The sequence below is a fragment of the Henckelia pumila genome, unplaced genomic scaffold (genome assembly GCF_033568475.1).
Source record: "Henckelia pumila isolate YLH828 unplaced genomic scaffold, ASM3356847v2 CTG_461:::fragment_3, whole genome shotgun sequence".
Lineage (NCBI taxonomy): Eukaryota > Viridiplantae > Streptophyta > Magnoliopsida > Lamiales > Gesneriaceae > Henckelia > Henckelia pumila.
In genome coordinates, this window is record NW_027331831.1 from 6,141,330 (window position 1) to 6,165,176 (window position 23,847).

Here is a 23,847-nt window from a genome sequence, read left to right on the forward strand (position 1 = left end):
TCAACTTTATCCATGTCATCAGCACTCAATTTGTTGGTCTATGGCTATCCTCTGGTTGCCTGCTCAAAATATCAGACACTACTTTGAGAACTGAATATCAAAACGACATCATGCTAAATTTTAGAGAAGCTGATCTCATACTCAATATAATGCTCATACTTTGTTATTCATTCTATTTCCACTATAGTTTATAAGTTATAAGGACAAAAGGCAACAAATACGTCATCCCTTAGAAATTATCAATGCAACTATAACAAATTTAAGCATACCTGTTGAATAGCGTCAAAGATGCATACGAAATAGGTTATACCGTGGTTATATAAATATAGACCGGTTTTCCTTGAATTTTGTTATTTATGCTCGTGTTCTTTCTACAAGAGATAAGTCAAAAATAAATCATATATTACATCAGATGTTGAAAATCACTGAAAAGGGAAAGGGGCTGAAAACAGCTATATTGTTTCCACAAAACGTGTCTCAACCAGATATTTAGTAGCAGCATGGCCATGTAAGCATACATGGAACGTTTGCTTCACTTCTCACGAATATTTCCATTCCCTTCAAAATAAAATAAAAAAATCAATTACACGTCTAGTCTTAATTTCCCATGAGAATAAGATGTAAGAATCCCTTGGATAAAATAACTCACTGAATATATTGGTTTTAAGTGTGGATCGTAATGATAATCCCTTCAGTTTTATATCCCTTATTTGCCTGCTTGATGATTTTTCTGTGGTGGAAGCACGGCTGGTGCTTTCTCTGCCTGAAATTTCTGCTCTTTGCTTCACCTTTTCATGGTAAACAGCAGGTGGTGCTAGCCTCAACTGAACTGAGTGTTCAAGTTGAACTAATTTCTGGTCTTTCTGAAGATTATTCAAGAGTTCAAACTGTTGCAACCAAATTAAGGGATGCAAAAGTTGATAGAATGTACATGTGAAAACTATTATAACAGCAAAAGATAATTGAGCAAAGTATAAATAACCATACCCTCGAAGCTGTATGAGAAAATGAGTTCTCCAAGATATCGTGTTGATCACGAGGATGCAATGTTTGCATCCCACCTGTTTGTTGTGCCCTTATCAAGGACTTGCTTGCTAATCCATTATCGCCAAACACAGATTTTCCAGTTGACCCTGGAGTAGCTTTCTTCCTAGAATTACAAATAGGACATCCAGCAGAGATTCCCCTAAACGAATCCTCATTTTCCTCAGGTTCACAATGTGCATGCATTGCATGACCACAGCAGAATACTCGAACGTTAGAATCATAGTTTTTGGCAAGAAGGGAGTAACAGATACAGCAGACAGAGTTCCGGGGGGCATAACCATGAGAAGCCCCCTTCCTGAGCAAACTCATGGTATAATATGTATCATCCTGGATCAAACTGTTTGCAATGTCCTATTTAACAGATAAAACAGTTACATTACTAACAACCAAAATTTTTTATAAGGGATATATGCTGCCAACAGGTTCAAAAGTTTTATGAGGAATATATGCTGCCAACAGGTTCAAAAGTCAAAGAGGAAATGCACTTGACATGTAAAAAGTACAGAGCAGAACACCGATGCAGTGCAAGATCAGTCAAATTGCTATTATACACACTATTTTTCGTCAGTCTAGCACGCTTATACACAAATTACCACCTTGTATGCAAAAGAAACAAAAACGAAAAATACACGTACAAGGAATATATCTTGCCAGGAAAGAAGCTGCAAAATTGTTTTCAACTCACAAAAAGTAAATCAAAAACTTAAAGGGAAAAATTACAACTCCGAATGTTCTGCATTTATATTCAACAAATTAAACAACGCTTAAAGGGCAAATAGTCTATGGCATACAACCAATAACGATTATATTGCACCAGTTGGACAATAAAATTATCATCATTATACATTAAAAACAAAAATAAAAGCAGAAAAAGCATGCAAGAAAAGGAGGACGCACCAGAATTCTTTTCTCAAAATCATATGTTCCTAGCATCCCAAGTATTGTAAGTTTAAAATCACCAAATTCCTGACTGCCATTATCAGAAAGAAGCTTCAACATGATCCTTGGAAGCTTAACATATCCAATCATTCCCTCGACAATTTCTTTAATGAATATGGTAAACAGTTTCCTCTTCATGTGACTTTTACGAGGTCTGGATATTTTCCATTTAGCTTTGCACTTCTCTTCGTCTTCCAACCGACTGTATGATCCATCAAGAGAATACTTGAGCACTTCTCTCCCCGAATCTACTCTAGCATCACTTGAATCCGACAAGAGATCAAAAAACCTGTAATGAAAAAAGAGGACAGAATCAGAATTGGTTTAGAAAAAAAAAGAAAAAGAAAAAAAAAAAGACCAACAAGTTAACTAAGTATCAATAATGTATTCATCATATTGTTCCATGCACTCAACTCTAGTCGAAGAACATCAGAAATCTAATTTAGATAAGACAACTTTACATGAAACTATGCCATGCATAGAAGATAAATCTAGCATCAACTACCCTTCTAACATATATGTACAGTAGAAAGTCATTTTCTATTGGATGTACCATGTATCTTAGATATGCTGCCCCTTATGCAAAGAATAAGTGCGATCTTATCCATGTTTGTTTCAAAGGAAATATAAAATAATAGAAAACTGACGGCAGTTGTTCAAATATAAGTAATTCATAGGTGTTCAGGAATCACCAGTCAGTAATGATGTCCCAGGCAAAAATGAAAACCTGACAATATCAGCCTCAATGTGACATTTCTTTACAAAATCAAGGGGCAAAAAAACTAATAAATAAAGTGCTGACTGCATGTCACACTGATGTCTTTGCATCTTCATCCAACAGTAGATTATGCACGTGATGGTCATATTCAAGAGGTTACTAGGTACTATAGCAGCATCTAGTGTGACAAACTCAAGTTAGGGCTCAGACAATGGAACATTAACTTGTCACGATACTAGCAATATTTAATTCATTGTCCAAATAAGTTCATTACAATAAATTCAAAATTTTTAAATGAATAGGAAGACATGCAGGTTCAATTGATGTTCAGATTTGTACAAATAGTCGCCTGATAAGCAATTTAGTTTTTTTACAGTAAACCGGAAAGCAATTAAACTCCTCTGCATCATTAACAAATAAAGTAACCTAAACCAATCCTTTAAGCCTTTTGACATAAGAAACAATCATATGCATGAGAACAATTGACTCACGAATCAAGCAACTGAAACCAAAGGTGCTCAGACTCATCAGGTTCCAAGCGGGGACTGTTTCTTTGGCATAATCCAATACAAGAACGCACAAGATCAAGTATATCAGCAACCTGCAACAGGAATTTAATCATTTCAACTATTCAGAGAGGAGACATAGATGAAGAAACTGAAATACATGTTCTAGGTTATAAGCCCTACAGAAGAACTAAAAGTCTGAAATCAAAAAGACCAGTTAAAAAAAGAAAATTATCTCATGATTTTATGATAGCCCATAATTTCTTGAGCAACCAATATGGGATCATAACATCGCCCACCAATCGAGAAGTAGCACCACGACGATCCACTCTGGATGACTTTCACCCACCTGGCCACCTATCGGTGTTTAGCACACGCACCTTAAACCAGCCAATAAGCAATGGGCCTTTTTTAATCGATGATGATTATCAACAAGAACTCCAAAATTAGGGTTATAAGTCCAAGAGAGTAAAGCCACCTAAACACTAATATAATAGATACAATGATCTCTGGAATTTATATATCACTCCACAATTGCTTGTCAAACAAATGCGTGATTGTACCAACATAGCATAGAAAAAAGGTGGATCAAGATTACATCACGCGTACATCTTTCTTCTTCATAATGGAATTGAGATCCTTCAGTTTACTATCAGAGCGTCCCTTTAGAATTACAGCATCAAGCATGACAATTTTGTCACGAAGATTAGAAAGATTAAGCAGAAGGGCACTTCCAACTTCCCCAACCCTTTCTAATAAGAATGAAGCAGCATCAACTATTCCATATTCCTGGCACAATCGCAAACAATTTTCTACTCTATAGCTTTCAGAAGTTTCCAAGAATTTGAGAACAGATTCACGTTCATACTGACATAACAGCTGCAAAAGTAATAGGAGAAAAGAAAAGCAAATGAGGACATGAGAAACAAATGAACAACAAAATGGTCTTTGAGGATGACATTCCCCAAGTAAATCTTCATAGCAAAAATCAGTAGTAGTGAAGCTCACAAATGTAAACAAAATAAGGTGGGGCATAGAGGTTTGCTGGCCAAGACACAGTCAGGAGAAGAGAAAAGTGGCAGTCAAAGACTTGGGGTAAAACCCGTACTTGTTTAACCGAGTGCCTCAAGGAGTGAAAATGTCAAGGATTTTTAGTCAAAGGCGCAAAGGGAGACAAACAGCTGACCAAGGTAAGACATCAATCTGTCATTTCAGAAGCTTGACAAAAAATAAAACATATTCACCTAGACAAATAATTGAAAGTAAGCAGTATCTTTAGCATAAACCTTTCATTTACTTGCTTCAAGACAAAATATTCACCAAATTCTGTACAACTTGTGGGCATAAATTACAATTTTTTCTTCATATGCTTGCTACCATGATAAAATCAAATAAAATATTAATTATATTTCATCTCCTAAAAACAACAAACATGTATGTCTGCGACCCCAAACAGCACAGTGATGGTTCCTGAATCTTTTACCTCAAAGTACAACTCAGTCATTTCATTAGTAACATGAAGTTCATTGTTACGCAGATGATTTAGGGAGTTTGATATTGCAACTAGATATGCTTCAACATCCATTGGCTGCTTATGAGCTTTTCTAGCATTAGGAATATCTGAGACATCAGCGTTTTTTAGACAAGAGAGGTTGAGGGTACCAGTTGTTTGAATTTCAACAACTGTCTTTAAGTACAGGAAAAGGCTTTCCCGCTGAGAGTGCAGATCAGACAAAATTTGTTGAGATTTTCCAGAAAGTTGGTCGGTGATCAGAAAGTATGCTCCTTCTCTGTAAATATCAAGGGAGAACAACAATCAGGAAATAGAAAGAGTATAAATCCTTCGTTTTCATAAGTTAAATTAAGAAATTAATCTGAAGCTCTGCCCCTAAAATCATTACCTGCTCAGTTTAATAAGATCTGGAATGCTAGAAATAACAGCTGATTCAAAAGTATCATATTCTTCAGTGCGGAGTAGTCGGAGCATATCATGGATAAAGGAGAATGCATGTATAGGCTCATTAGCTATTTTCATATAACTGTGCAAAGCATCAACATATTGATGCCTGGTGGAATGGATATAGCCACAAACCTACGAAAGAATATACACATTTCGTTAAGAGTCTGAAATAGGCGAAAAGAAAAGGGAAAGGAAAAATATACTCAAAGTAAAGGCCTTTTAAGTAGTGGGTTAAACTATTTTACCCACTATTTACCCCCATGTAAGGACATAACATCAATTTAGAGTGTTTGGTAAAGGCTAATAAATGAAAACTGAAAAGGGAGATTATTTTCCCTACTGGCCTCAAAAATTTCGGGTTAATTAAAAATTGACAGGCAGTATTAAGGTCATAAGTTAAAGTACCTGATGGAACATAGCCTTCTCACATAGATATAACAAACCAGAAGCATCCCAATGAGTCTCTGGCACTACTTCTAGTAATGATAGCAGCTGTTTCTCTTTTCTTTTTAAGATTTCAGTGGTCTTCCCCAAGGCATTATAAGAATTATCGACCTCTGACGTCAAGTATTCCAAAATTAAACCAAGGATATCTCTTGAGACCTTTGCTCGTGCAGATATCACATGGTAAGCTATATAATCACACATGTGACCTACATCTTTCTTTGAAGGCCAAATTTTCTTTGAACCCAAATCATTGCAGCAGTGAGGACTTTCTCTTTGAGAATTACTAGCATCAACTATATCTGCAAGAATATCAACAGTTTTTTGAACCAATATTTGACTTTGACCAGATTCCTTGCACAAATAGGTTGATTCCTGGGAAGAATCGGTTGATAAAGGAAGGTCATCTTCTGTAAATGCATAGTTTAAAACATCTAAAGTCGCCTCAGTATCCAATTGTAACAGATGAAATATGTTGGCATATACACCATTTGCTGGTAAGATTGTAGCAGCCCATGTATTCGGAATACTGGACGTCATCAACAGAGACTGCAGGAGCTCTTCTCTAACGGAGAGCAGGCGTGTAACAGGAAGGCTTCCACGTCCTATAAAACAGGGGCAATCTAACACTCAACTTTTATTCCTGACATTTTAACCCTTAAATAATCCTAGGAAGACATGAAAAATAAATCAATTAAAAAGTACATCAATGTCAAGAAATGAGAAAAGATTAGTGGTTTAGATGCACTTTATTGAGTACAAGCATCACGGAACCTTTATTCTCATTGAAGGCTTCTCCTTGGTCATTTTATATCCGTTATTTTAACAATAGCTTTATCATTTTATCCGGGATTTTTGCATTCACCTCCCAATATTTATTGTATTTGACACTCATCTCTCTTATCAAATACAAAAATTATAACATGCAAGGAAAATAAGTGCCAAATTCATTCGATATAGGGAGGTGGACGCAAAATAAAACCCTCTATATCCACATACATCTTCTTTGCTCCCAAGTTAAAATTCTATAATACAATTTCAATTAGCTAAAAAAGCCTTCCCACCAAAGTTCAAATGAATAAAGGCCTCAAAGCATAAGTTTGAAACCAAACCTGGAGGAAAAGCAAGACCCTGAAAGCAATATTTTAGGTAAACAAGCATCCTGTACCTGTTTCCACAGGCTACACGTGAATGTCTTGACAAAGTATAACAAGGGAAGAAATGCAGAAAGTAGTTTTCACGAAAGAGTTTTAGATTTTCAGATGACAATTTTCTTCAGCACAACGTATAAACAGTGGGCGCAATACAGTTATAAATCGAAGCAAATTACCCAAGTGAAGCAGCATCTTCTAATCTGCTACTTTGTAAAACAATCAGGAACTCCTCGAGAGGTGTCCTAAAATCATCTAAACCTTTGTTAAACAAATATATCAATGCATGATGCAACCGATGTTCCCTGCATAAGCGCACAACCTACAGTACAATGATAAGATAACCAACTGAGGAAAGGGACAAAATCTGTCAAAATATTCAAGCCCAATGAAAATATTAGAATAGAAATTGGTACCATGATTTCCAACTAGAAGAAGTTGAGATACATTGTCTCTTTGTAAAAGAGAAAAACAAGTAACAGCATATGTGAAATAACCATAAAATATTACCTGATTAAAATCTAGGGACAGCATGTCCATGTGGAGTACACACTGTTCAATCCTCTGCAACCAACCTCTCTCGCAATAATGCTCCACCAATGCTTGCATGATCTTAAAAGAGCATTCCAATTATCAAATATAGAAAAATGCTAGCTCACTGGTGAGTATATGAAAGAGTATGAAGGTAACTGATATAGGCAAAAATAAAGATACCGCAGGTGGAAGAGATCCCAGCATATCTTTCAAAATATAAGGTTCCAAAAGCTCCAGAAAAAACTCTAAAGGAACAAACAACAGTGTTAAAACAATGAAATTCAAACACCAATACTCAGAGAAATTTACTAAGATACAGTTCATAAAAAAAAAGTTAACCCATATTGTAACTCCTCAAGAACCCAAACTTCACATTACCTAATTAAATAATTGAAGTAAAATAAAAGAAAAAATGATTAAGAACCTTTAACATTCGCATCTTCAAATTTTGCAAGAATATCATCAAACAGAATGTCAGTTCTCCTGATATGGACACAAAATTCAACTGCAACGCCACCAACACGTGTGTACTGCTCCTTAATCTCGTCTGGATCCATAAGTACATCTTGGTTGCCACATATTACCAATAAATAAGAAAATACTCCATTAACATATGACTGAATTAACTCCACCAAGAAGGGCATGATGCTGATTTGTATGTCATTCAAATTTTTAGGAAGGTCTATGGCACCATGTGTTTGACCATCATAAAATGTCATGGCCATGTTTAAGGCACCCATCCAGTCACCCGATTTTTGCAGAACTTCAATCCGTTCCTTCCAGGAAAGAAGGCGGGAAACAACAAGATGTTCTGGTCCAATAATGTATATAGTAGTGCCCCTCACGGCTACACTGTTGTGATAAGCTTTCTCGGGGTTTCCAAAAGCATTTGTAAAATATATATGATATGATGTTAGATCATCCCATTGAAACCCATCAACAGAAAAGCTTGTATGGTGAATCTCATTTCCATCACTTGCAAACAAATAGAGTTGAGCTGCCAAAGTGAGAACAACCAACATCTGAACACACACAAAACCAAATTTCACCCCCATGAAATCACACAGGTTAACATTTGAAATGAAAAAGAAAAAAGATGCCTGTGAACTAGGATCAATTTTAAAGTACTAGCATCTCAAGTAATATAGAGCACAGGTAGAAAAAAAAATTGTTCAAAAGGGCAAGAAAGAAAAATGAAGTTCAAAGTATGCGAGAACATGTACAACTGTAAAGAAAATCATTAACTACTTAATTCAGCCCAACATTTCATATACTGTTTTTTTAGCTAAATCGTGTAATCACCACTGGTCATCTTTTTAGTTGAATGAAACAGGTGAAACTCCGAGGAATTTTTAAGAAACTTACATCGAGAGGATAGAGAACAATAGTACTTAGCAAGCATCTAGTATGATGAAGGGTTAAAGATGTCATAAAATACAAACCTGATTCTCTAACCATGCCAGGCCTATAGCTGGACTTTCAAGGTCCCACTTCTTGACTGCTTTTAACTCCGACCTCACCAGCTTAGCGACTTGAATTTTCCGATCCCAAGCAATTGCAAGCAGTGAAACTTTATCTAATGTCTCCACATGGGTATTTTCTGAGAGGAAAGATTGAAACAAACAAATTTTCCAGCTGAAACTTCTGCACCAAGAAAAGCTGAAAAAGATGCATACCGGATGAAGAACCAGGAGACGGTGACATACATTTCAGTGCGGCATATGGCATGGCACCCTCCTTGACACCATCAGGTTTAGAAATTTGAGCATACACTTTCACACTGGGACTGACTTTTGCCTGTCAAGATATGATATCACAAGATACAATAAGTTTAAACCGAGCAAAATTCACAATAACATTAGGTAAAGTGATTATTGCAGTCATCCAAAAGAATCCCCTACCACCAGAGCAGATTGATGCGTAATGAATATGACAACACCTTCATCGTCTATGCCTCCACTGATGCTAACACCACTATTAGTAGAAGCAGAACTGCTACCCTGATACAAGGCCATTGCACCTCCATGGCATTCACCATAGAGTAATGGAGAAGCACATAGTACTTTGCTAGTTGTTTCATCAAACAGTTTCTGTGCCAAACAATAAGTTACTAAGTCAGTGGAAGTGGACATAAGTCATAACCTACCACAAAGTTCCTAATCAAGTATAGGTTTCTACCACTGATTTGGTGTATGATATCACATTAACCCATGGAACCACTGAAAACCGAATCAACTTGACCACACCCTTGCTGTCACCACTAACTATATGAAATTGACGTGTAACTTGAGAATCCGGCCCCAGATATAACAAATGTACTACTGGAGCCCTATGTTCCATCACGACCTTAAGTGCAGAGGCCTTTTGCACATCCCAAATAGTGTAATGGCCATCGCCATATCCTGCAAAGAGCAAGTCTCCGTGCTGATTAAAGCACATTGACGTCACAGCGACAAGAGACCTATCACCTTGTAACCCAAGCAATGTCATCTGGAATCATAAATATTTTCACCATTCAGTAGGAAATATAAGTCCATAAAGTATTAATAATTTAATATGCAGACCCAAATTAATAGACAGCTGTGTTTATGTGCAGGTTCAATAAATATAACTGTATGTTCGTGAACTAAAATAAATAACAAACCATCTTCTTTTCTAGTAAACTAGTAAAGTAGGTGTTAAGGCTCAAATCAGTGAATAGAAAAACAAACAGCCAAATCAGGAGTACTCCGGACCTTTTCATTCATGTTGTCAATGTGATGGGCACTATATTTGCTAGATATAACAAAAATCGTTCCTTTTGACATTCCTACTGCAATATAGTTGACATGCACTGCCACAACTTGAGGTGATCCATGATCACGCCGGAAAGAGGGAGGTGATATCATCCTGCTAACGGCATTGTCAGCACTTACATCAAAATAGCCCAACACAACAGAGCCTTTTGTTACACCCTCAAGTCTCATTGGTTGCGCAGCTGCACCTTCTTCATAGTGCAAACCTGTATACGCTTGTTTCTTCTCAATTTCTTCAGCCAAATCAAGTGGCTTTAAGGAAGAATGAGAGTTCTTCAGTAACTTTCTACCATTCTCCTCAATGTCCTGTGGAGAAACTAGGTCTGTAACATCAGTTGGTGAACTAGCAAAATCTTGATCCCCATGTTCAGAAACTACTTCGCTGACATCACTTGATTTTTCTCCTCTAGTCTTGTGTTCATCACCACATGGCATATTTAAATCCACAACAACGGACAGGTGTTGGGCAGTCACGTCCTCTTCACCGATTATATCTGAAGGAAAGCCTTCAGCAGTTACCTCACTTACTTCATCCAAAACTGATTCTTTTGCATTTTCAACAGGGGGGGAATTCAGGGTTTCAAAATTCGAAGTGGCGCATTTTTCCTCCTCGTTAGCAATCCGAGGTACTTCATCCATGTCACCCACCTGCGTTGAAGTCTTAAAGTTGGTTAAAACCTCAGCCTCGTTGACACCCCCTCCAGAAGAATGTTCTTCACCGGCATCGGCTTTTCCGGAGATTGAATCTAATTTGGCATATTGAATTTTCTCCAATTCAACCTCTTCTGCTTCCCGAGACTCAGAAAAGCCTAATCCCTCTAAATCAGTGCCAGCGTCACACCAATTCTGAGTACCACTGGAAGCCACAGATGACTGCGATAGTAACAAATCATCACTGATAACAGCTATAGCCGAAGTGTCAGACACAGCACTCCGCAACGTACCGGTGGTAGCTCTCATCGATTTGATGGCCACCGAGTGGGGCGTGGGAATAGAGCGAGAGGCAGCTGCGGCAGCCTCCAGAGCAGCCCCAGGTTTGGAATTAGATTTCACCAGCCCGCCACCAAATAAATGTGGCAAAACCCCACCCACGTACTTGGTTCTATAGGTATCTCCAATAGAACCAGAAGGAGAATAATTAAAAGCATACACATTTGCGTCCCTGTGTTGTGATTGTTCCCGCCGGCGAGGGAAGTAAACGCCATCTCGGGGTGAAGATGGTGGAGACGGAGAGGAGTGATTGAGGAGGATTTCATCGACGGTCAGCAAATGTTGATCAGCTTCAGTTGCAGCAGAGTCTTCTGCTTCTTCTTCATCGTGGGATTGAAGAAGCAAGGCTAGATCAGTTTCAGACGAATGATCCATCGATGAAGATCAAAATCCACAGAAAAACAAAATTCCAATCATATGTGAATTTCGGGATTCAGTGGTTTTGGGTTTTGGAGTATGGTGGCATAAGCATTGGGACGATGAAACAGGGGTAATCGATGCGTGTAGAGAACTATTTATATCATTTCATTCTTCTCTTTTCTTTTTTTTTTCTAGTTCATTTATTTTTCATTGAATATAAATATATTAAATTTAAAATATTTATAATTTTTTTATTTTACGACCTCGTGGATTTTATTCGAAAATCGAAACTCGGTTCCCTATTAAAAAAAAACAAAATTTGCACGGAGTACTAGTATTGATAATTTTTTAAAAGACAATAATATTTATTAAGTGATTTAATCGATAGTTATGCACTCTTTCTTTTCTTTTCTTTTTTTTGAAACACGATACTTATGCACTTGAATAGCTATATTCACGAGCAAAGTTTTAAAAAATGTGATACGTTGAGATTAAATTTCAAGTTTTATAAGTTTAACGTGTTTAATACAAGTTAAAAAGTGAATAAACGTTTAAAATTTTAATTATCTTTTACCAATATATAAGCTAAATAATATATATATATAATAAATTTAACAATAACACAAAATTCTCAAATTTTTAAAAGCACAAAAATATGAAAATTATAATTTTTACCCGTGTTTATAGTTAAACCTCATCAAAAACTTTAAATATTTCTTAGAACACAAGAATTTTGAAGAGAAAAGTTTTGGGAGATATATGACCGGAATATTTCTTTGATTTGGAAGAAAATAGTTTTTATTTTGAGATTGTTTAATTGATATAATTTCTAAACTAATTAATTTATTTATTTAAAAAAAGCACGTTTAATATGGTCAACTTAGAGTTCACAATTTTTTTTCATTTTACCCAATTTTTAGCATTTTCATCACGTTTCACGTTTAATCTCATTTAATTCCCTTTTTTGGAACACTGTTCATGAGTGTTAATGTTTTCAAGATACATTATGAGATTAAATCTCTTTCTTGGAACAGTGTTCATGAGTGTACTTGTTTTCAAGATACATTGTCCCGTAACTGTTATTTTTCGATGTTTAATATTAAGTATTTCGAAATAAATTACCTTAGCTCAGACTGAGGCAATCACTTGCAGAATTTTTTAGTTATATATACTATATATCTATACTATACTATTCTATAAAGGCTGAGTGTTTTATAATAGCAACTTTTTGGTGTGTCATGACTCATCCTTTTTTGTCCACCTTTTTCTCAACTTCTTTTTTCCACTAACATCTTCCATATTTTTTTTCAACCAATTTGTATCATTTTTGCTTCTATGATTAATTTCAAACGTATATATCTCAAATATCAACTTGATTATATTAGCGTATTAAATTTATATTATCTTCCCAGTAATTAATTTTTAACTACTAAATAATACATTATTTTATAAATAAAAACTCATAAAATATTTATGTATTATATCGCACACGCAACTGCATATGATTCTATCGCTAGTTATTATAATATTGGAACGGATTGAAAGATAATTTTATTCACTTTATTTACAACTTGTATTTCCATCATGTGAATATGACATGATATATAATTTTTATTTCGCCATTAAAATGTGTAGCGCTGTGATCGTATTTATTTGATAATATTCTCAAAGATTTTTATTTTAAAAAAAAAAAAAAAACAATTTCAAACATTACTTTAATATACTCCAAAAACAGGAATTATAAGGATTTATCAGCCGAGCTTAGAACTGAAATGTCAATGGGAGTTGCATCCAGTGGAATCTTCACAAAGTCCAGAACGATTTGATATCAAACCAATTTCTCAAGTAAAAAAAAACAATTTCAAACATTACTTTAATATACTCCAAAAACAGGAAATATAAGGATTTATCAGCCGAGCTTAGAACTGAAATGTCAATGGGAGTTGCATCCAGTGGAATCTTTCACAAAGTCCAGAACGATTTGATATCAAACCAATTTCTCAAGTTATTTTATCGCCTATCGGACACGATCCTTTAGCAGATTTTGTACAAAACTTCCTAGAAACAATGTGGTAACATATAGAAATTCCTTTCAATCAACAGCAGTTCCTGTATCCACGCTTGTGTTCTTGGAGAAACCTTTTTCTTTCGATAAATAACTCTAGGTGCCTCAAAGTGTTGTCGTTAGTACTCGTTGGCCTTTTGCCTTAACTCGTTCAACTCCTTTTCGATTTCAGGATCTTGAAACTTGAATGCAGAGCTCGTGCTGATGGGCGTCCTCCCTGCGGGAAGCTCTCCCTTCTGCTTCGCAGATAGCATTTAGTCAAAGGCAGATAACTGTATATTTTTTATTATACAACATATAATACTGTTATTTCCCCCCTCGTGATTTTAAAAAAATTTATAATTTCGAGTTTTTCCTGGATCTATAACTGGTCATATTGTCAACAGGTTTTGTTCGGAAAAGGGACGTCAACAACCCCAAGTAAATCCCCAATTTTTAAATCTTCAGGCAAAAAAAGCAGAAATAGCGGCTTCCAAGGAAAATCGTTATCAGAAGCAAATGTAGAGTGGAATGCAACCCATCTAATTGGTATCCAAAAATATCTCAAAGGTGCGGAGGGAAAAGGGATTTGCACTTTACCTTTGTGCTTCCAGATAATTGTTTCTTCAAGGAGGCAAGGTCATCATCAACTGAAGAAGTCTCAAGCATAGCAAACTGCAAAATATATGATCTTAATGATGAAATCCAAGTTCGTCTGAAAAAAAATTCTACCCTGGAACAGAAATGATAAGTAAAAGAAAGCACGCTCATATCCTTGTTGTTTTACAACTAACAAAAACGACAAAGATTGGGGGTGGGCAGACTATTGATCTCAGGCAATCTGTTACAATCTTTCTGAGAAATGCACAGAGGTTGAACATGAAAAGACTGCCTTGTGACATTTATATTTGGACGGTTCAATGATTCAAATGATCAAAACACAATATATAGACAATATACATTTCCATGTTAATCATAAAATTAGCACTAGAAAAAGATGGAGTAAGGGGAAAAAAAGTAAGTTGTATATCAAACAACAGTAGAAGAGAGCTACCTTTCCTTCAAGTTCATCGCTTGTAAGCTGATTAAGTGCTTCCGACTGAGCTTCCATTGCCATAACTGTCAGAGAAGGGGTAAAAATAAATTTTCAGGTACTCTAGTTCGACTGGTCTGTGTTTGATCACCAAGTCAGTAATGAGAGAAAAGATAGATGCAATGAGTGCTTTTGTTTCTTTAAAAACTACTTCCTATTTTTAAAAAACGAAAACAACACATGATATCTTTTTTATTTCATTTTCTAATTTCAGGTATCCCAGCATAATCAATTACTTTAGATTCAAACTTTCACTACCACGTGCCCATGAATAAGATTATCCGTCTTAAATGGACAAAGACATATGGTAAACTATTGCCTTTCTGACATCTTTATTAACTTTTTAAGCAGGTGGCTATGATATAATCATTGCCCTAGTGTACAAAGCTTAAACCAATTTCCTTTTCAATGAGAGAGATGAGACTACAAAACAAGCCTTCTAGACAAGAACATTTGTAACACGTGACAGAAACCACCTTCTTTTTCTCAGATGGTCGGCTTACCTTTTTCCTCCATCTTCTCAAAAGCTGACAAAGCACTGCTTGTATTTACGTTTCCCAACATTTCACTCACTTTAGTTGCAGTTCTACAGAAAAAATGAGCAGTTACAGCCAGTCAGATCAAATCGCAAAATGTTGCAGACAAGAATATCATTAGAAAGGGGAAGAACGAACTTGGCAGACTGAGCTCTTGCTTTTAATGTATCTTTCTTAGACTTAGCTTCCTGTATTTTGCTCTCTAGCAGCTGCATTTTGAAAATAACTTATCATGAGTGATGAATCATGAATATGAAATATATGTAATTAAGAGCAATGAGATATGAGTGCCGTCATGGATGCAAGAGCTAGAGGCATCAACCAAACAAAATGTATGTATCTTTCTGTACGAGTGTATGTTACTTACGAAATAAACCTACAAAAGAAAACATGGATGTAGTAGCAGCTAATGGAACCCACCCGTGTATTTGAAACAAGGTTATCGACTACGCTTTTCTGCTGATCAAGCTGAGTTTTCAAAGCAGTTGCATTGTCCTGTAAAATCGATACAGAGCAATTTGAGAAAACATACATACTAACCTCGTTTAAAATATTTAAATCTTATCATCTACAAAGAAAATGCCACTTCATGTTAGGCAAGAAGGGGATAAAAGTTTAACTTAGTCCCTTTGAATGTCACAAAAAGAATTTAATAAAAACATAACCCTAATTAACTTATCACTTGCAAAAACTTTACATTGATGTATAAATATCTCGTGTATTTTTAGAATCTGTTTCATTATCCTCCAGCTTTTGTCCAACTAGTTAAGATACTAAAACAGAGAACAGATATTAAGTGATATTCCCTTGTCAAACAACTTGACATGCACATGTATTGTGTCTCAAAACATTAATGTTCACTGTGAATCCCGATTCAATACATGCAAAAATGGAACTTAGACAAAAATATCAAAATCACAAAAATAACCTTTTCACCATTCTTTTGAGATTACTGAATCATGCAGCTGTATAATTCTCTGAAAGGAATATGAAAGAACCAGCTCTTCTGAATTCTAACGAACTCAAATAATTTGAAGTAAAAAATCTAAAAAAGGGGCAAACACGATGCAATGCACTGTGATACGTGCATCTGGAACTTTTAAGGTAACCAAATTCATCTTGAAAAGTCGCTAACTTCTATAAAAGAGATTAATAGCCCTTACAGCATAAGATTTTCTTCGTTTGAGAGCTTCACGAGCAAGATCCTCATCACCCTTCCCAAGAGCAAGTTGTGCTCTCCGGTACCTGTGATGTTAAAACTATGAGCCACTACTTCAAGAAGATCAGAGGAGTAAAATAATACACTTCTTGGCATTTACCAATCTTCAGAAGCTTGCTGTGCAGCTTTATATCTGTTTTCTAACTGCTTCTGAGAAGCCAAAACCTACAACAAAGACAGGCATGGATAAGTCTCCATACCGAAATTTAAATCTTATTGGTTAACTTTAAGATTTATCCAGCAAATAAACAAGAAGAGAATAATCTAGAACTAAGCAAATAAATTGGATGACTTGTCAGGAAGGAAAATGATAAAAGCAGTCCCCGGTGAACAAGGAAGGTGCTTGGGGAGCTTCGATCATTTCTAGCATATTCTCCATTTTTGTGTACCATACACCTGAAATTCATCATGAAATTCTCTAAAACCGTCATGTTTATAGAATCGTTAAGTAGAATTATCTAGACTAATCATATTTGGCAGATATTCCAAAAGATCCACGCCATCGTTGGATTGAAATTATCAAAGCTGTCCATTGTTATGTCTAAATATTATGAAGTCTTCATCTTTACATATCAAGTATTCTATGAAGCAGTAGATATTTTCTCTCTGAAACCCTTCCAAACTTCCTAAATGCTTTGTTTAGTCTATTGAAGTTTTCATTTTTCCATATCAAGTATTCTATCAAGCAGTACATATTTTCTCTCTGAAACCCTTCCAAACTTCCTTAATGTTTTTGTTTAGTCTATTATATACCACACACTCCCGTCAAAAAAAAATATATACCACACACTTGCTACCACTTGCATCTGCAATACCCACACCACCCGGTCCACCCAAAAAATTCTCAATCTTATGAGTTGCACCACTGTTCACTAGCATAATCCTTAATTAGTTGTAACTAAGTTTCAGCGGGCAATTCTAAGAATGAGAGAGCATTTCTTTGTCCTGATAATGATAGAGAATTTCTTCATCCTTACCCTTTTATGATTCAGAGAGAGAAAAAAAAAGAACAGAAAAACAAAGGATCTAACAGTAGACACTTAGAGGGTTGTTCAAAGTGCATTTAACGGTGTATACATCATCCACAGGGTTCATTTCTTAATAGATTTCTTTTCTGGTTATGACTTATTTGTCAGACACTATACAATTACACAAACAAATAACTTGTCAAATTACGTGTTTTGAATCCACTTTGTCACAGGAATCAAATTATTAGAACTTTCAGTAGTTTATGATCAAAATTGCAATGAGAAATTCGTACGAGGCTTAAGCTGTTTTTGTCTTAGGCAACCACATAACTCACCATTTAATCTCTTAAAGAGACAAAATAATTAGAATCCACAACCCAACAACATTTTCTGGATATTTCGAGGTGAAGTTTCTCATGGAACGTCATGTTTGGGATTTATATCCCAATTTGGTTAATAGAATGTGAGCTGTTATTTAAACAAATTTTTTTTAAAAAAAAGTCTTTGTTATACTTTATTATAAGTTATCCAAAAAAATCAGTAAAGATAAATAAAAGAAATGTCCGGTTTCACTCACTCCCAAAAGGAATCACTTAACTATCGAGGAAAATGAAAGGAAAAACAAACCAGCATAATCAAATTATAACTTACTTGTGCTGTAGCCTGACGCATTTTGATCAAATCATCATTCATTTCAAGTACAGCTTGTTCCAGTATTTTCTCAGGGTCCTCAAACGTGCTTATGATGGCATTTGCGTAGGACTGCACTTAAAAAAGGTAACCATAATCAGTAACATTGCATAGGCTTTCCAATGGAGTCAGTTGCGCTCTTGAGAGAGAGAGAGAGAGAGAGAGAGAGAGAGAGAGAGAGAGAGAGAGAGAGAAGAAGAAGAAGGAGAAGAAGTTGAACAACCTTAACAACTCTAGCAATCCGATCAAAGAGGTTCATCTGAGTACCAAGAGCACCAATTCCACGTCTGGGTTTCACAGAGTAGCATAATCGTATTCCAGAATATTTTGGAGTACCCACTGCAACAGAGAGAATTAGCTCCAAAGTAAGCATCAAAATGATCAAATGCAACACAAGGAAACACCTATAAATTATAATTAGAAAGTAGTGGCCAAACTTAAAAATAGTAATCGTAACCGCAAAAAATACTTTTTTTCCTCAAGACAAACAAATAGTGGGGAAAACCATTCAGAATTCAAAAACTAAAAACACTGTGGCATTCAAAAACCCAATGGAACACTAGAAACCAAAAAAACAATTCATGCACAGAAAAGAGCCCTAAACATTGCTGCCAGTTAACAAAATGGATAGATAGATAGATTGGTAAACAACAGCGGCATTTTATGAAGAAAGTGATCCAAAAAGTTAAAAGGCACCATAGATTAACTACTAACAGCAAATATAATAAAGCTCGGCAAATAACACATACCATGAGGCTTAGAAAATACAGTTTGGGAACTGCATTCTAACAAGACACGGCGTCATCCTATCCAACTAGGGGATGTGAACTGGACAAATAATTCTACAAACCAAAAAAAACTTAAAATCCCCCATGCCATATCAGCTAGAATTTTCGATCATAACCAAACTACATCCTACAGGTAATCTTTCAAAACTAAACAGCATTCATGTCAATAAGGTGCCGAATCATGAAACAACATCCGGGAAATGCAAACATACAAAATATCTCAAGAAATAGAACCCAACTACAGAATTATCGATTTCCCAATTTCAATTTACACTTAGATGGCCAAAACACAAACCCGACAACCTCAATTGCACCCAAAAACAAACAATCAAAATACAAGATGAATCAGAGGAAGCTGAAGAGTAACCTCCATGGCTAAAGAAGGCTTGTCTGAAGCCGAGAACTGGTACTTTGGCGCAAACTGCCACTTGATTGGAGGAGGGAGCAGAGGGAGAAACCGTAGAAGAAGCCATGCTTGTCGCTGTAAAGGCTGCTGTTACCGCCATTACAATCAATGCTCGCAAATTTTACAATTTCATTTATTATTTTGCACATCTTTGATTTTTATTAATTTTATTTATGGGTTTCAAAGGAAAGATGATATTTTAATACATAATGATTTTTTCAATGATATTTGCATGATTGGGTTAATTATTGGGCCTATCATAAAACCAATCCGTATTCCTTTTAGCCCAAAGTCTAAACAAACTCAAACCGTCCAATAAGTAATACAAATTTTTCAAAAATATTAACAATAATAGCTATGCCAAAAAAAAATAAAAATACTGATTATAAATAATAAGGAAAACAACTTTTGAACTTCGGCTTTATTTTTATTTAAATAAATTGTGTTTATAATAACAACCAAATTTTATTCGCAAAAAAAAAAAATTTAACCCATATTATTTTTTCAGTTCTTTTTCATCTTCTGGATTCAAAATACAAAAAATTTGAAAATAAATATAATATTTTTTAGCAATATTTTCCCTTTTTTTTTTTGGGAGAATTTGTGATAAATCCCTCATAGCAAACTCGAATTCATCCTCAGTCCCCGTTTCAGACATTATTTGTTCTCAATCCCTAACAAAAGCCTGCTCTTTGTTTGAACTCCCTATTTGGATAAGTTTACAAAAATGCCCCTAAAATGATTTATGAAAAAAAAAAAAACAGGATTGTTCCACTGTAATCGTTATTTTCCCTCTGTTTCTTCTTCTTGATTCTCCTCTCCCGAATCTTTTCTTCTCTCAATCTTAAACGTTTAATTCATCAACCAAAGTCGCAGATCTGTGTTTACTCGGATAATGTTGAAGATCTACATTGACGTGGGTTGAGGGAATTTCCCATCTTTGTGCTGAAACGGAAATTTTCACATATTTGCAGGTTAGTTTTTAGATTAGAAATCTTATAAATTTGGAGTGAATAAATTATTGTCACGGCTTGATGTATGACTTACAAATTTAAAATGTTGAATTGATGGAATTGTTTGAGATTTTTTATGATTATAGAGGTGGTGTTGAATTTCCGGGCATCGCGTTTGTTTTACAGATTAGCTTACTAATATCAATTTTCACGTTTGTTGCTGGGAATGCAGTTCATTTCACGAGTTTTTGTGATAGATTAGCTTATATTTCGTATTGTTCTCGATTATAATGTTTTAATTCTTAATTTTGGGGTTTTAGTTCTATACTATTACATTTATACTGTGATTTAATTTAGTAGACTTAAAATCTAGTATTCTGAATTTGAAATTTTGTACTGTTTATGTGTAATATATGATGAAAGAATATATTATTACTTCGATTTATTGTATTGAAGAGCATTCCCCTTTTGTAGTTTGAGAATGAAGTTTTACAGACTAGCTTATCAATATAAATTTTTACGTCTGTTGCTGGGAATGCAGTTCATTTCATGAGCATTTGTGATATATAAGCATATATTTCGTATTATTCTCGATTATAATATTTTAATTCTTAATTTTGGGGTTTTAGTTCAGTACTATTACATTTATATTATGATTTAAATTATTTGAATTAAAATCTAGTATTCTGAATTTGTTATTTTGTACTGTTTGTGTGTAATATATGATGAAAAAATATATTATTGCTTCGATTTACTGTATTGAAGAGCATGCCCCTTTTGTAGTTTGAGGATGGAATCTGGAAGTGGTCCTTGCAATCTTTCATTTTTGGGTTGCTGTAAATTCAAGAAGCAGCTGTTTGTCATATCAATTTTCAGTGGTTGTAGCTTGGCGGATGTTTTTTCTAGTCTGAGCAAAAAATGTGCAGAAATATCTCCGGAATCCACTATGCTTCAATACGTAGCTCCACTGCATAAGATGTTTGTGTCTTTGAATGATGATGATGATGTCCTTAATATGATTCATCTTCATATGTGTGTAAAGCTTACGACGATTGAATTGAGGGCAGAGAAAAAAAAATGAACAGTTCAACAACTTGAATGATGAGAGGTAAAATTCATTTACTTATTATTAAACGTATATTTTCATTCTCCTATTTCGATATGTTTAGTAACATGTTTAATATAAAAAATTAAAGGTAAAATATTGTAGATTGCTTTGTATAAATTATCAATTAGTTGCTTGAAACCAAGATTTATTTTTAGTCATTATCAATTTGTTTTTATGGTTATTGTTCTTTTTTATCTTATTAAATGTAAATTAAACTGTAAGGGTTTATGAGGAAGACACGCAGTCGAAGAGTGACAACGAGGTTGAACAGCCCCCTTGCGCCAATACTATAGATGCCTGGATTAATTGTATTCATGGTGTAGGACAAACATTCAAGGGTGCTGGTGAATTTAGAAATTATTTGAAAAACTTTTCTGTTGCCACAATATGTTCATTTATGTATGTAAAAAATGACAGCGAGAAGGTAATTGTGATTTGTAGTGAAAAGAGCTGCGGTTGGAGAATTTATGCTTCGAAACATAAAAGAGACAATCTATTTGCCATCAAAAAATGTAAACTGCAACATAATTGTGGTGAGAATAATCTACGTAGCAGAGGGCATCCTAGAGCCGATGCCTATTGGATAGCGAATGTTGTGAAAGAAAAATTGAGAGGGGAGCCCTCTTATCATCCGTGTACAATGCAGATGGACTTGCAAAGAGATTTCGGGGTAGAGTTAGAATACCGCAAAGTGTGGAAGGGTAAAGAGTTGGCGATGCATGATATTCATGGCACAGATGAAGGATGCTATGATAGATTAAGATGGTATTGTGATGTTGTTAAAAATACTAATCCTGGTAGTGTTGTAGAGTGTGAGATTGAACCTTTGACTAAAAAATTCAGACAGTTGTTCATTTTTTTCATGCATGTGTCGTCGGTTTTGTTAGTGGTTGTAGGTCATTGATATTTTTGGATGGTACTCATATAAAGAATAAGTATAAAGGATGCATCTTAGTTGTTGTGTCGAAAGATGCGAACGATGATCTTTTCACAATTGCTTATGCCATAGTATATGCGGAGAATGATGCGAACTGGGATTGGTTTTGTTATCATTTGAGTCGTGTGCTCCTTTACTATCAATGCATTCCATTCGACGAGTTCACATTTTTCTCGGACAGACATCCCAGTATCATCAAGGCAGTGAATCAAGTATTTGTTGGGAGTCACCATGCTTATTGTTTGAGACATTTAGTGGATAATTTTGTTAAGCAGGTAAATTCCAAATTACGAATCCTTGAGCAATTTTACTTGAAATTTCTCATATTATCTGATAATTTTAAGCTGGATCTAAATTTTTATTAATTTTTTTAGGTGTTGAGAAGTTATCTCAGACATAACAAAAAACATTGGTCTTCGGTATTCAAGAAAGCTGTGTATGCTCCGTCTTTTCAATAGTACGAGCAACATATAAACAATATATTAGAGTCAATGCCACTTGCCAGAGGGTTTATTGTAAATTCTGATCCACAGAGTTGGGCCAATGCATTGTTTATTGGCAATAGATAGGGTGTTATAAATAACAATATAGCCGAGTGTTGGAATAGTTGGGTTAGGCCAGCACGTCATCTGCCTATTGTTGCTATGATTGATCACATACGTGTGCAGATAATGAAAATGATGCACCGACGACGTGATTAAACTCTGTTCATGACCAGGGAATTAAGTCCAAGAAAAGAAAAGTCTGTTGTAAGCGCATATATGGAATCCCGAACATTAAGAGTTCAGCGGTCGTGTGATTGGAAGTTTGAGGTTGTTGATGGTGAAAAGTCATTTGCCGTGAATTTAATGGATATGCCTTGTTCATACAGAGTTTGGCAGATCAATAAGATTCCGTGCAAGCACGCCATTTCTGCCATTGAGACAAAATCTCTGTCTGTGTATGATTTTTGTGACAAGTATTTCAAGATCGAATCGTATCGCGCTGCGTACAAAAGACATATTAATCCTATCCCAACATTTGACATCAGTGATTCATGTGTTGCTGAATCCGATAAAATCCAAGCTCCTTCTGTGCGTAGTCAGCCCGGTCGCAGAAGGACAAAGAGAATACCATCGCAAGTTAATACACGTGTCTCAACATGTGGTCGTTGTCATGCTAGAGGACACAATAGACGCAGTTGCAAAGAACCTATAGAGTAGATGTAATCATTTAAAAATATGATGTTTCAATTATTGGTTATTAGCATAACTTTTTAACATAATTTATTCAAAACTTAATCTTGACTGTTCAAAAAATATACAGGGGCAAGCGATTACTGGAAGCTGGTTCGAGCATGAAATTGCCCTCGAAAAGGCACACACGTTCGAGTGGAAGCATTGCTGGATTGCGCTTGGTTTGAGGCTTTTGTGGAACCATCTGATGTCACATTTTAACTTGAGCTGGGGTCATAGTGTAGTTAAGTGTATTGTGTTGTCTTAAGTTCTTCTGAAACCAACTCTTTGTTTGTAGTAAACAAATATGTAATGTTTGAATTTGAGAAATGATATTTGTCATTACTTTTCAGTGGACGATGCCTTCTCAGTTAACTAATCAAATAAGTCGTTGCTTTACATTTTGAAATGGCAAGTGCTAAGTGATATGTATTTCGTACAACTTGT

The 23,847-nt window shown here is 35.3% G+C and overlaps 3 protein-coding genes across 5 annotated transcripts; 1 reads left to right on the forward strand and 2 right to left on the reverse strand.

The window, feature by feature from the left end:
- Nucleotides 1-482: 482 nt before the first annotated feature.
- LOC140871891 (uncharacterized) lies at nt 483-11,564 on the reverse strand. Of its 3 annotated transcripts, none has more exons than XM_073274633.1 (19): nt 10,035-11,564; nt 9,478-9,789; nt 9,201-9,389; nt 8,976-9,096; nt 8,742-8,899; nt 7,724-8,321; nt 7,480-7,544; nt 7,276-7,377; nt 6,945-7,087; nt 6,727-6,782; nt 5,576-6,219; nt 5,112-5,302; nt 4,694-5,000; nt 3,820-4,089; nt 3,196-3,305; nt 1,945-2,275; nt 988-1,398; nt 650-863; nt 483-558 (listed from the first exon to the last, which is right to left on the reverse strand). In XM_073274633.1, exons 1-19 carry the CDS (start codon nt 11,457-11,459, stop codon nt 533-535), a joined length of 5,673 nt encoding a protein of 1,890 aa, XP_073130734.1. In that variant the 5' UTR covers nt 11,460-11,564; the 3' UTR covers nt 483-532. The 3 variants fall into 3 exon arrangements, with proteins under 3 accessions (XP_073130734.1, XP_073130733.1, XP_073130735.1); XM_073274632.1 differs by having other exon boundaries at nt 650-887; XM_073274634.1 differs by lacking the exons at nt 483-558; nt 650-863; nt 988-1,398; nt 1,945-2,275; nt 3,196-3,305 and adding an exon at nt 3,335-3,590.
- A 1,779-nt stretch (nt 11,565-13,343) lies between these two features.
- Nucleotides 13,344-19,321, reverse strand: LOC140871837 (membrane-associated protein VIPP1, chloroplastic-like). Its single transcript, XM_073274575.1, has 11 exons — nt 19,150-19,321; nt 18,218-18,333; nt 17,956-18,066; nt 16,437-16,501; nt 16,281-16,362; nt 15,538-15,612; nt 15,256-15,326; nt 15,085-15,167; nt 14,543-14,607; nt 14,089-14,163; nt 13,344-13,745 (listed from the first exon to the last, which is right to left on the reverse strand). Exons 1-11 carry the CDS (start codon nt 19,286-19,288, stop codon nt 13,629-13,631), a joined length of 999 nt encoding a protein of 332 aa, XP_073130676.1. The 5' UTR covers nt 19,289-19,321; the 3' UTR covers nt 13,344-13,628.
- Nucleotides 19,322-20,931: 1,610 nt separating this feature from the next.
- LOC140871939 (uncharacterized) lies at nt 20,932-23,588 on the forward strand. The gene is made up of 6 exons (XM_073274682.1): nt 20,932-21,173; nt 21,472-22,014; nt 22,146-22,461; nt 22,561-22,622; nt 22,905-23,384; nt 23,492-23,588. The coding sequence occupies exons 1-6, from the start codon at nt 20,932-20,934 to the stop codon at nt 23,586-23,588; spliced, it is 1,740 nt and encodes a 579-aa protein (XP_073130783.1).
- The last annotated feature ends 259 nt before the right edge of the window (nt 23,589-23,847 follow it).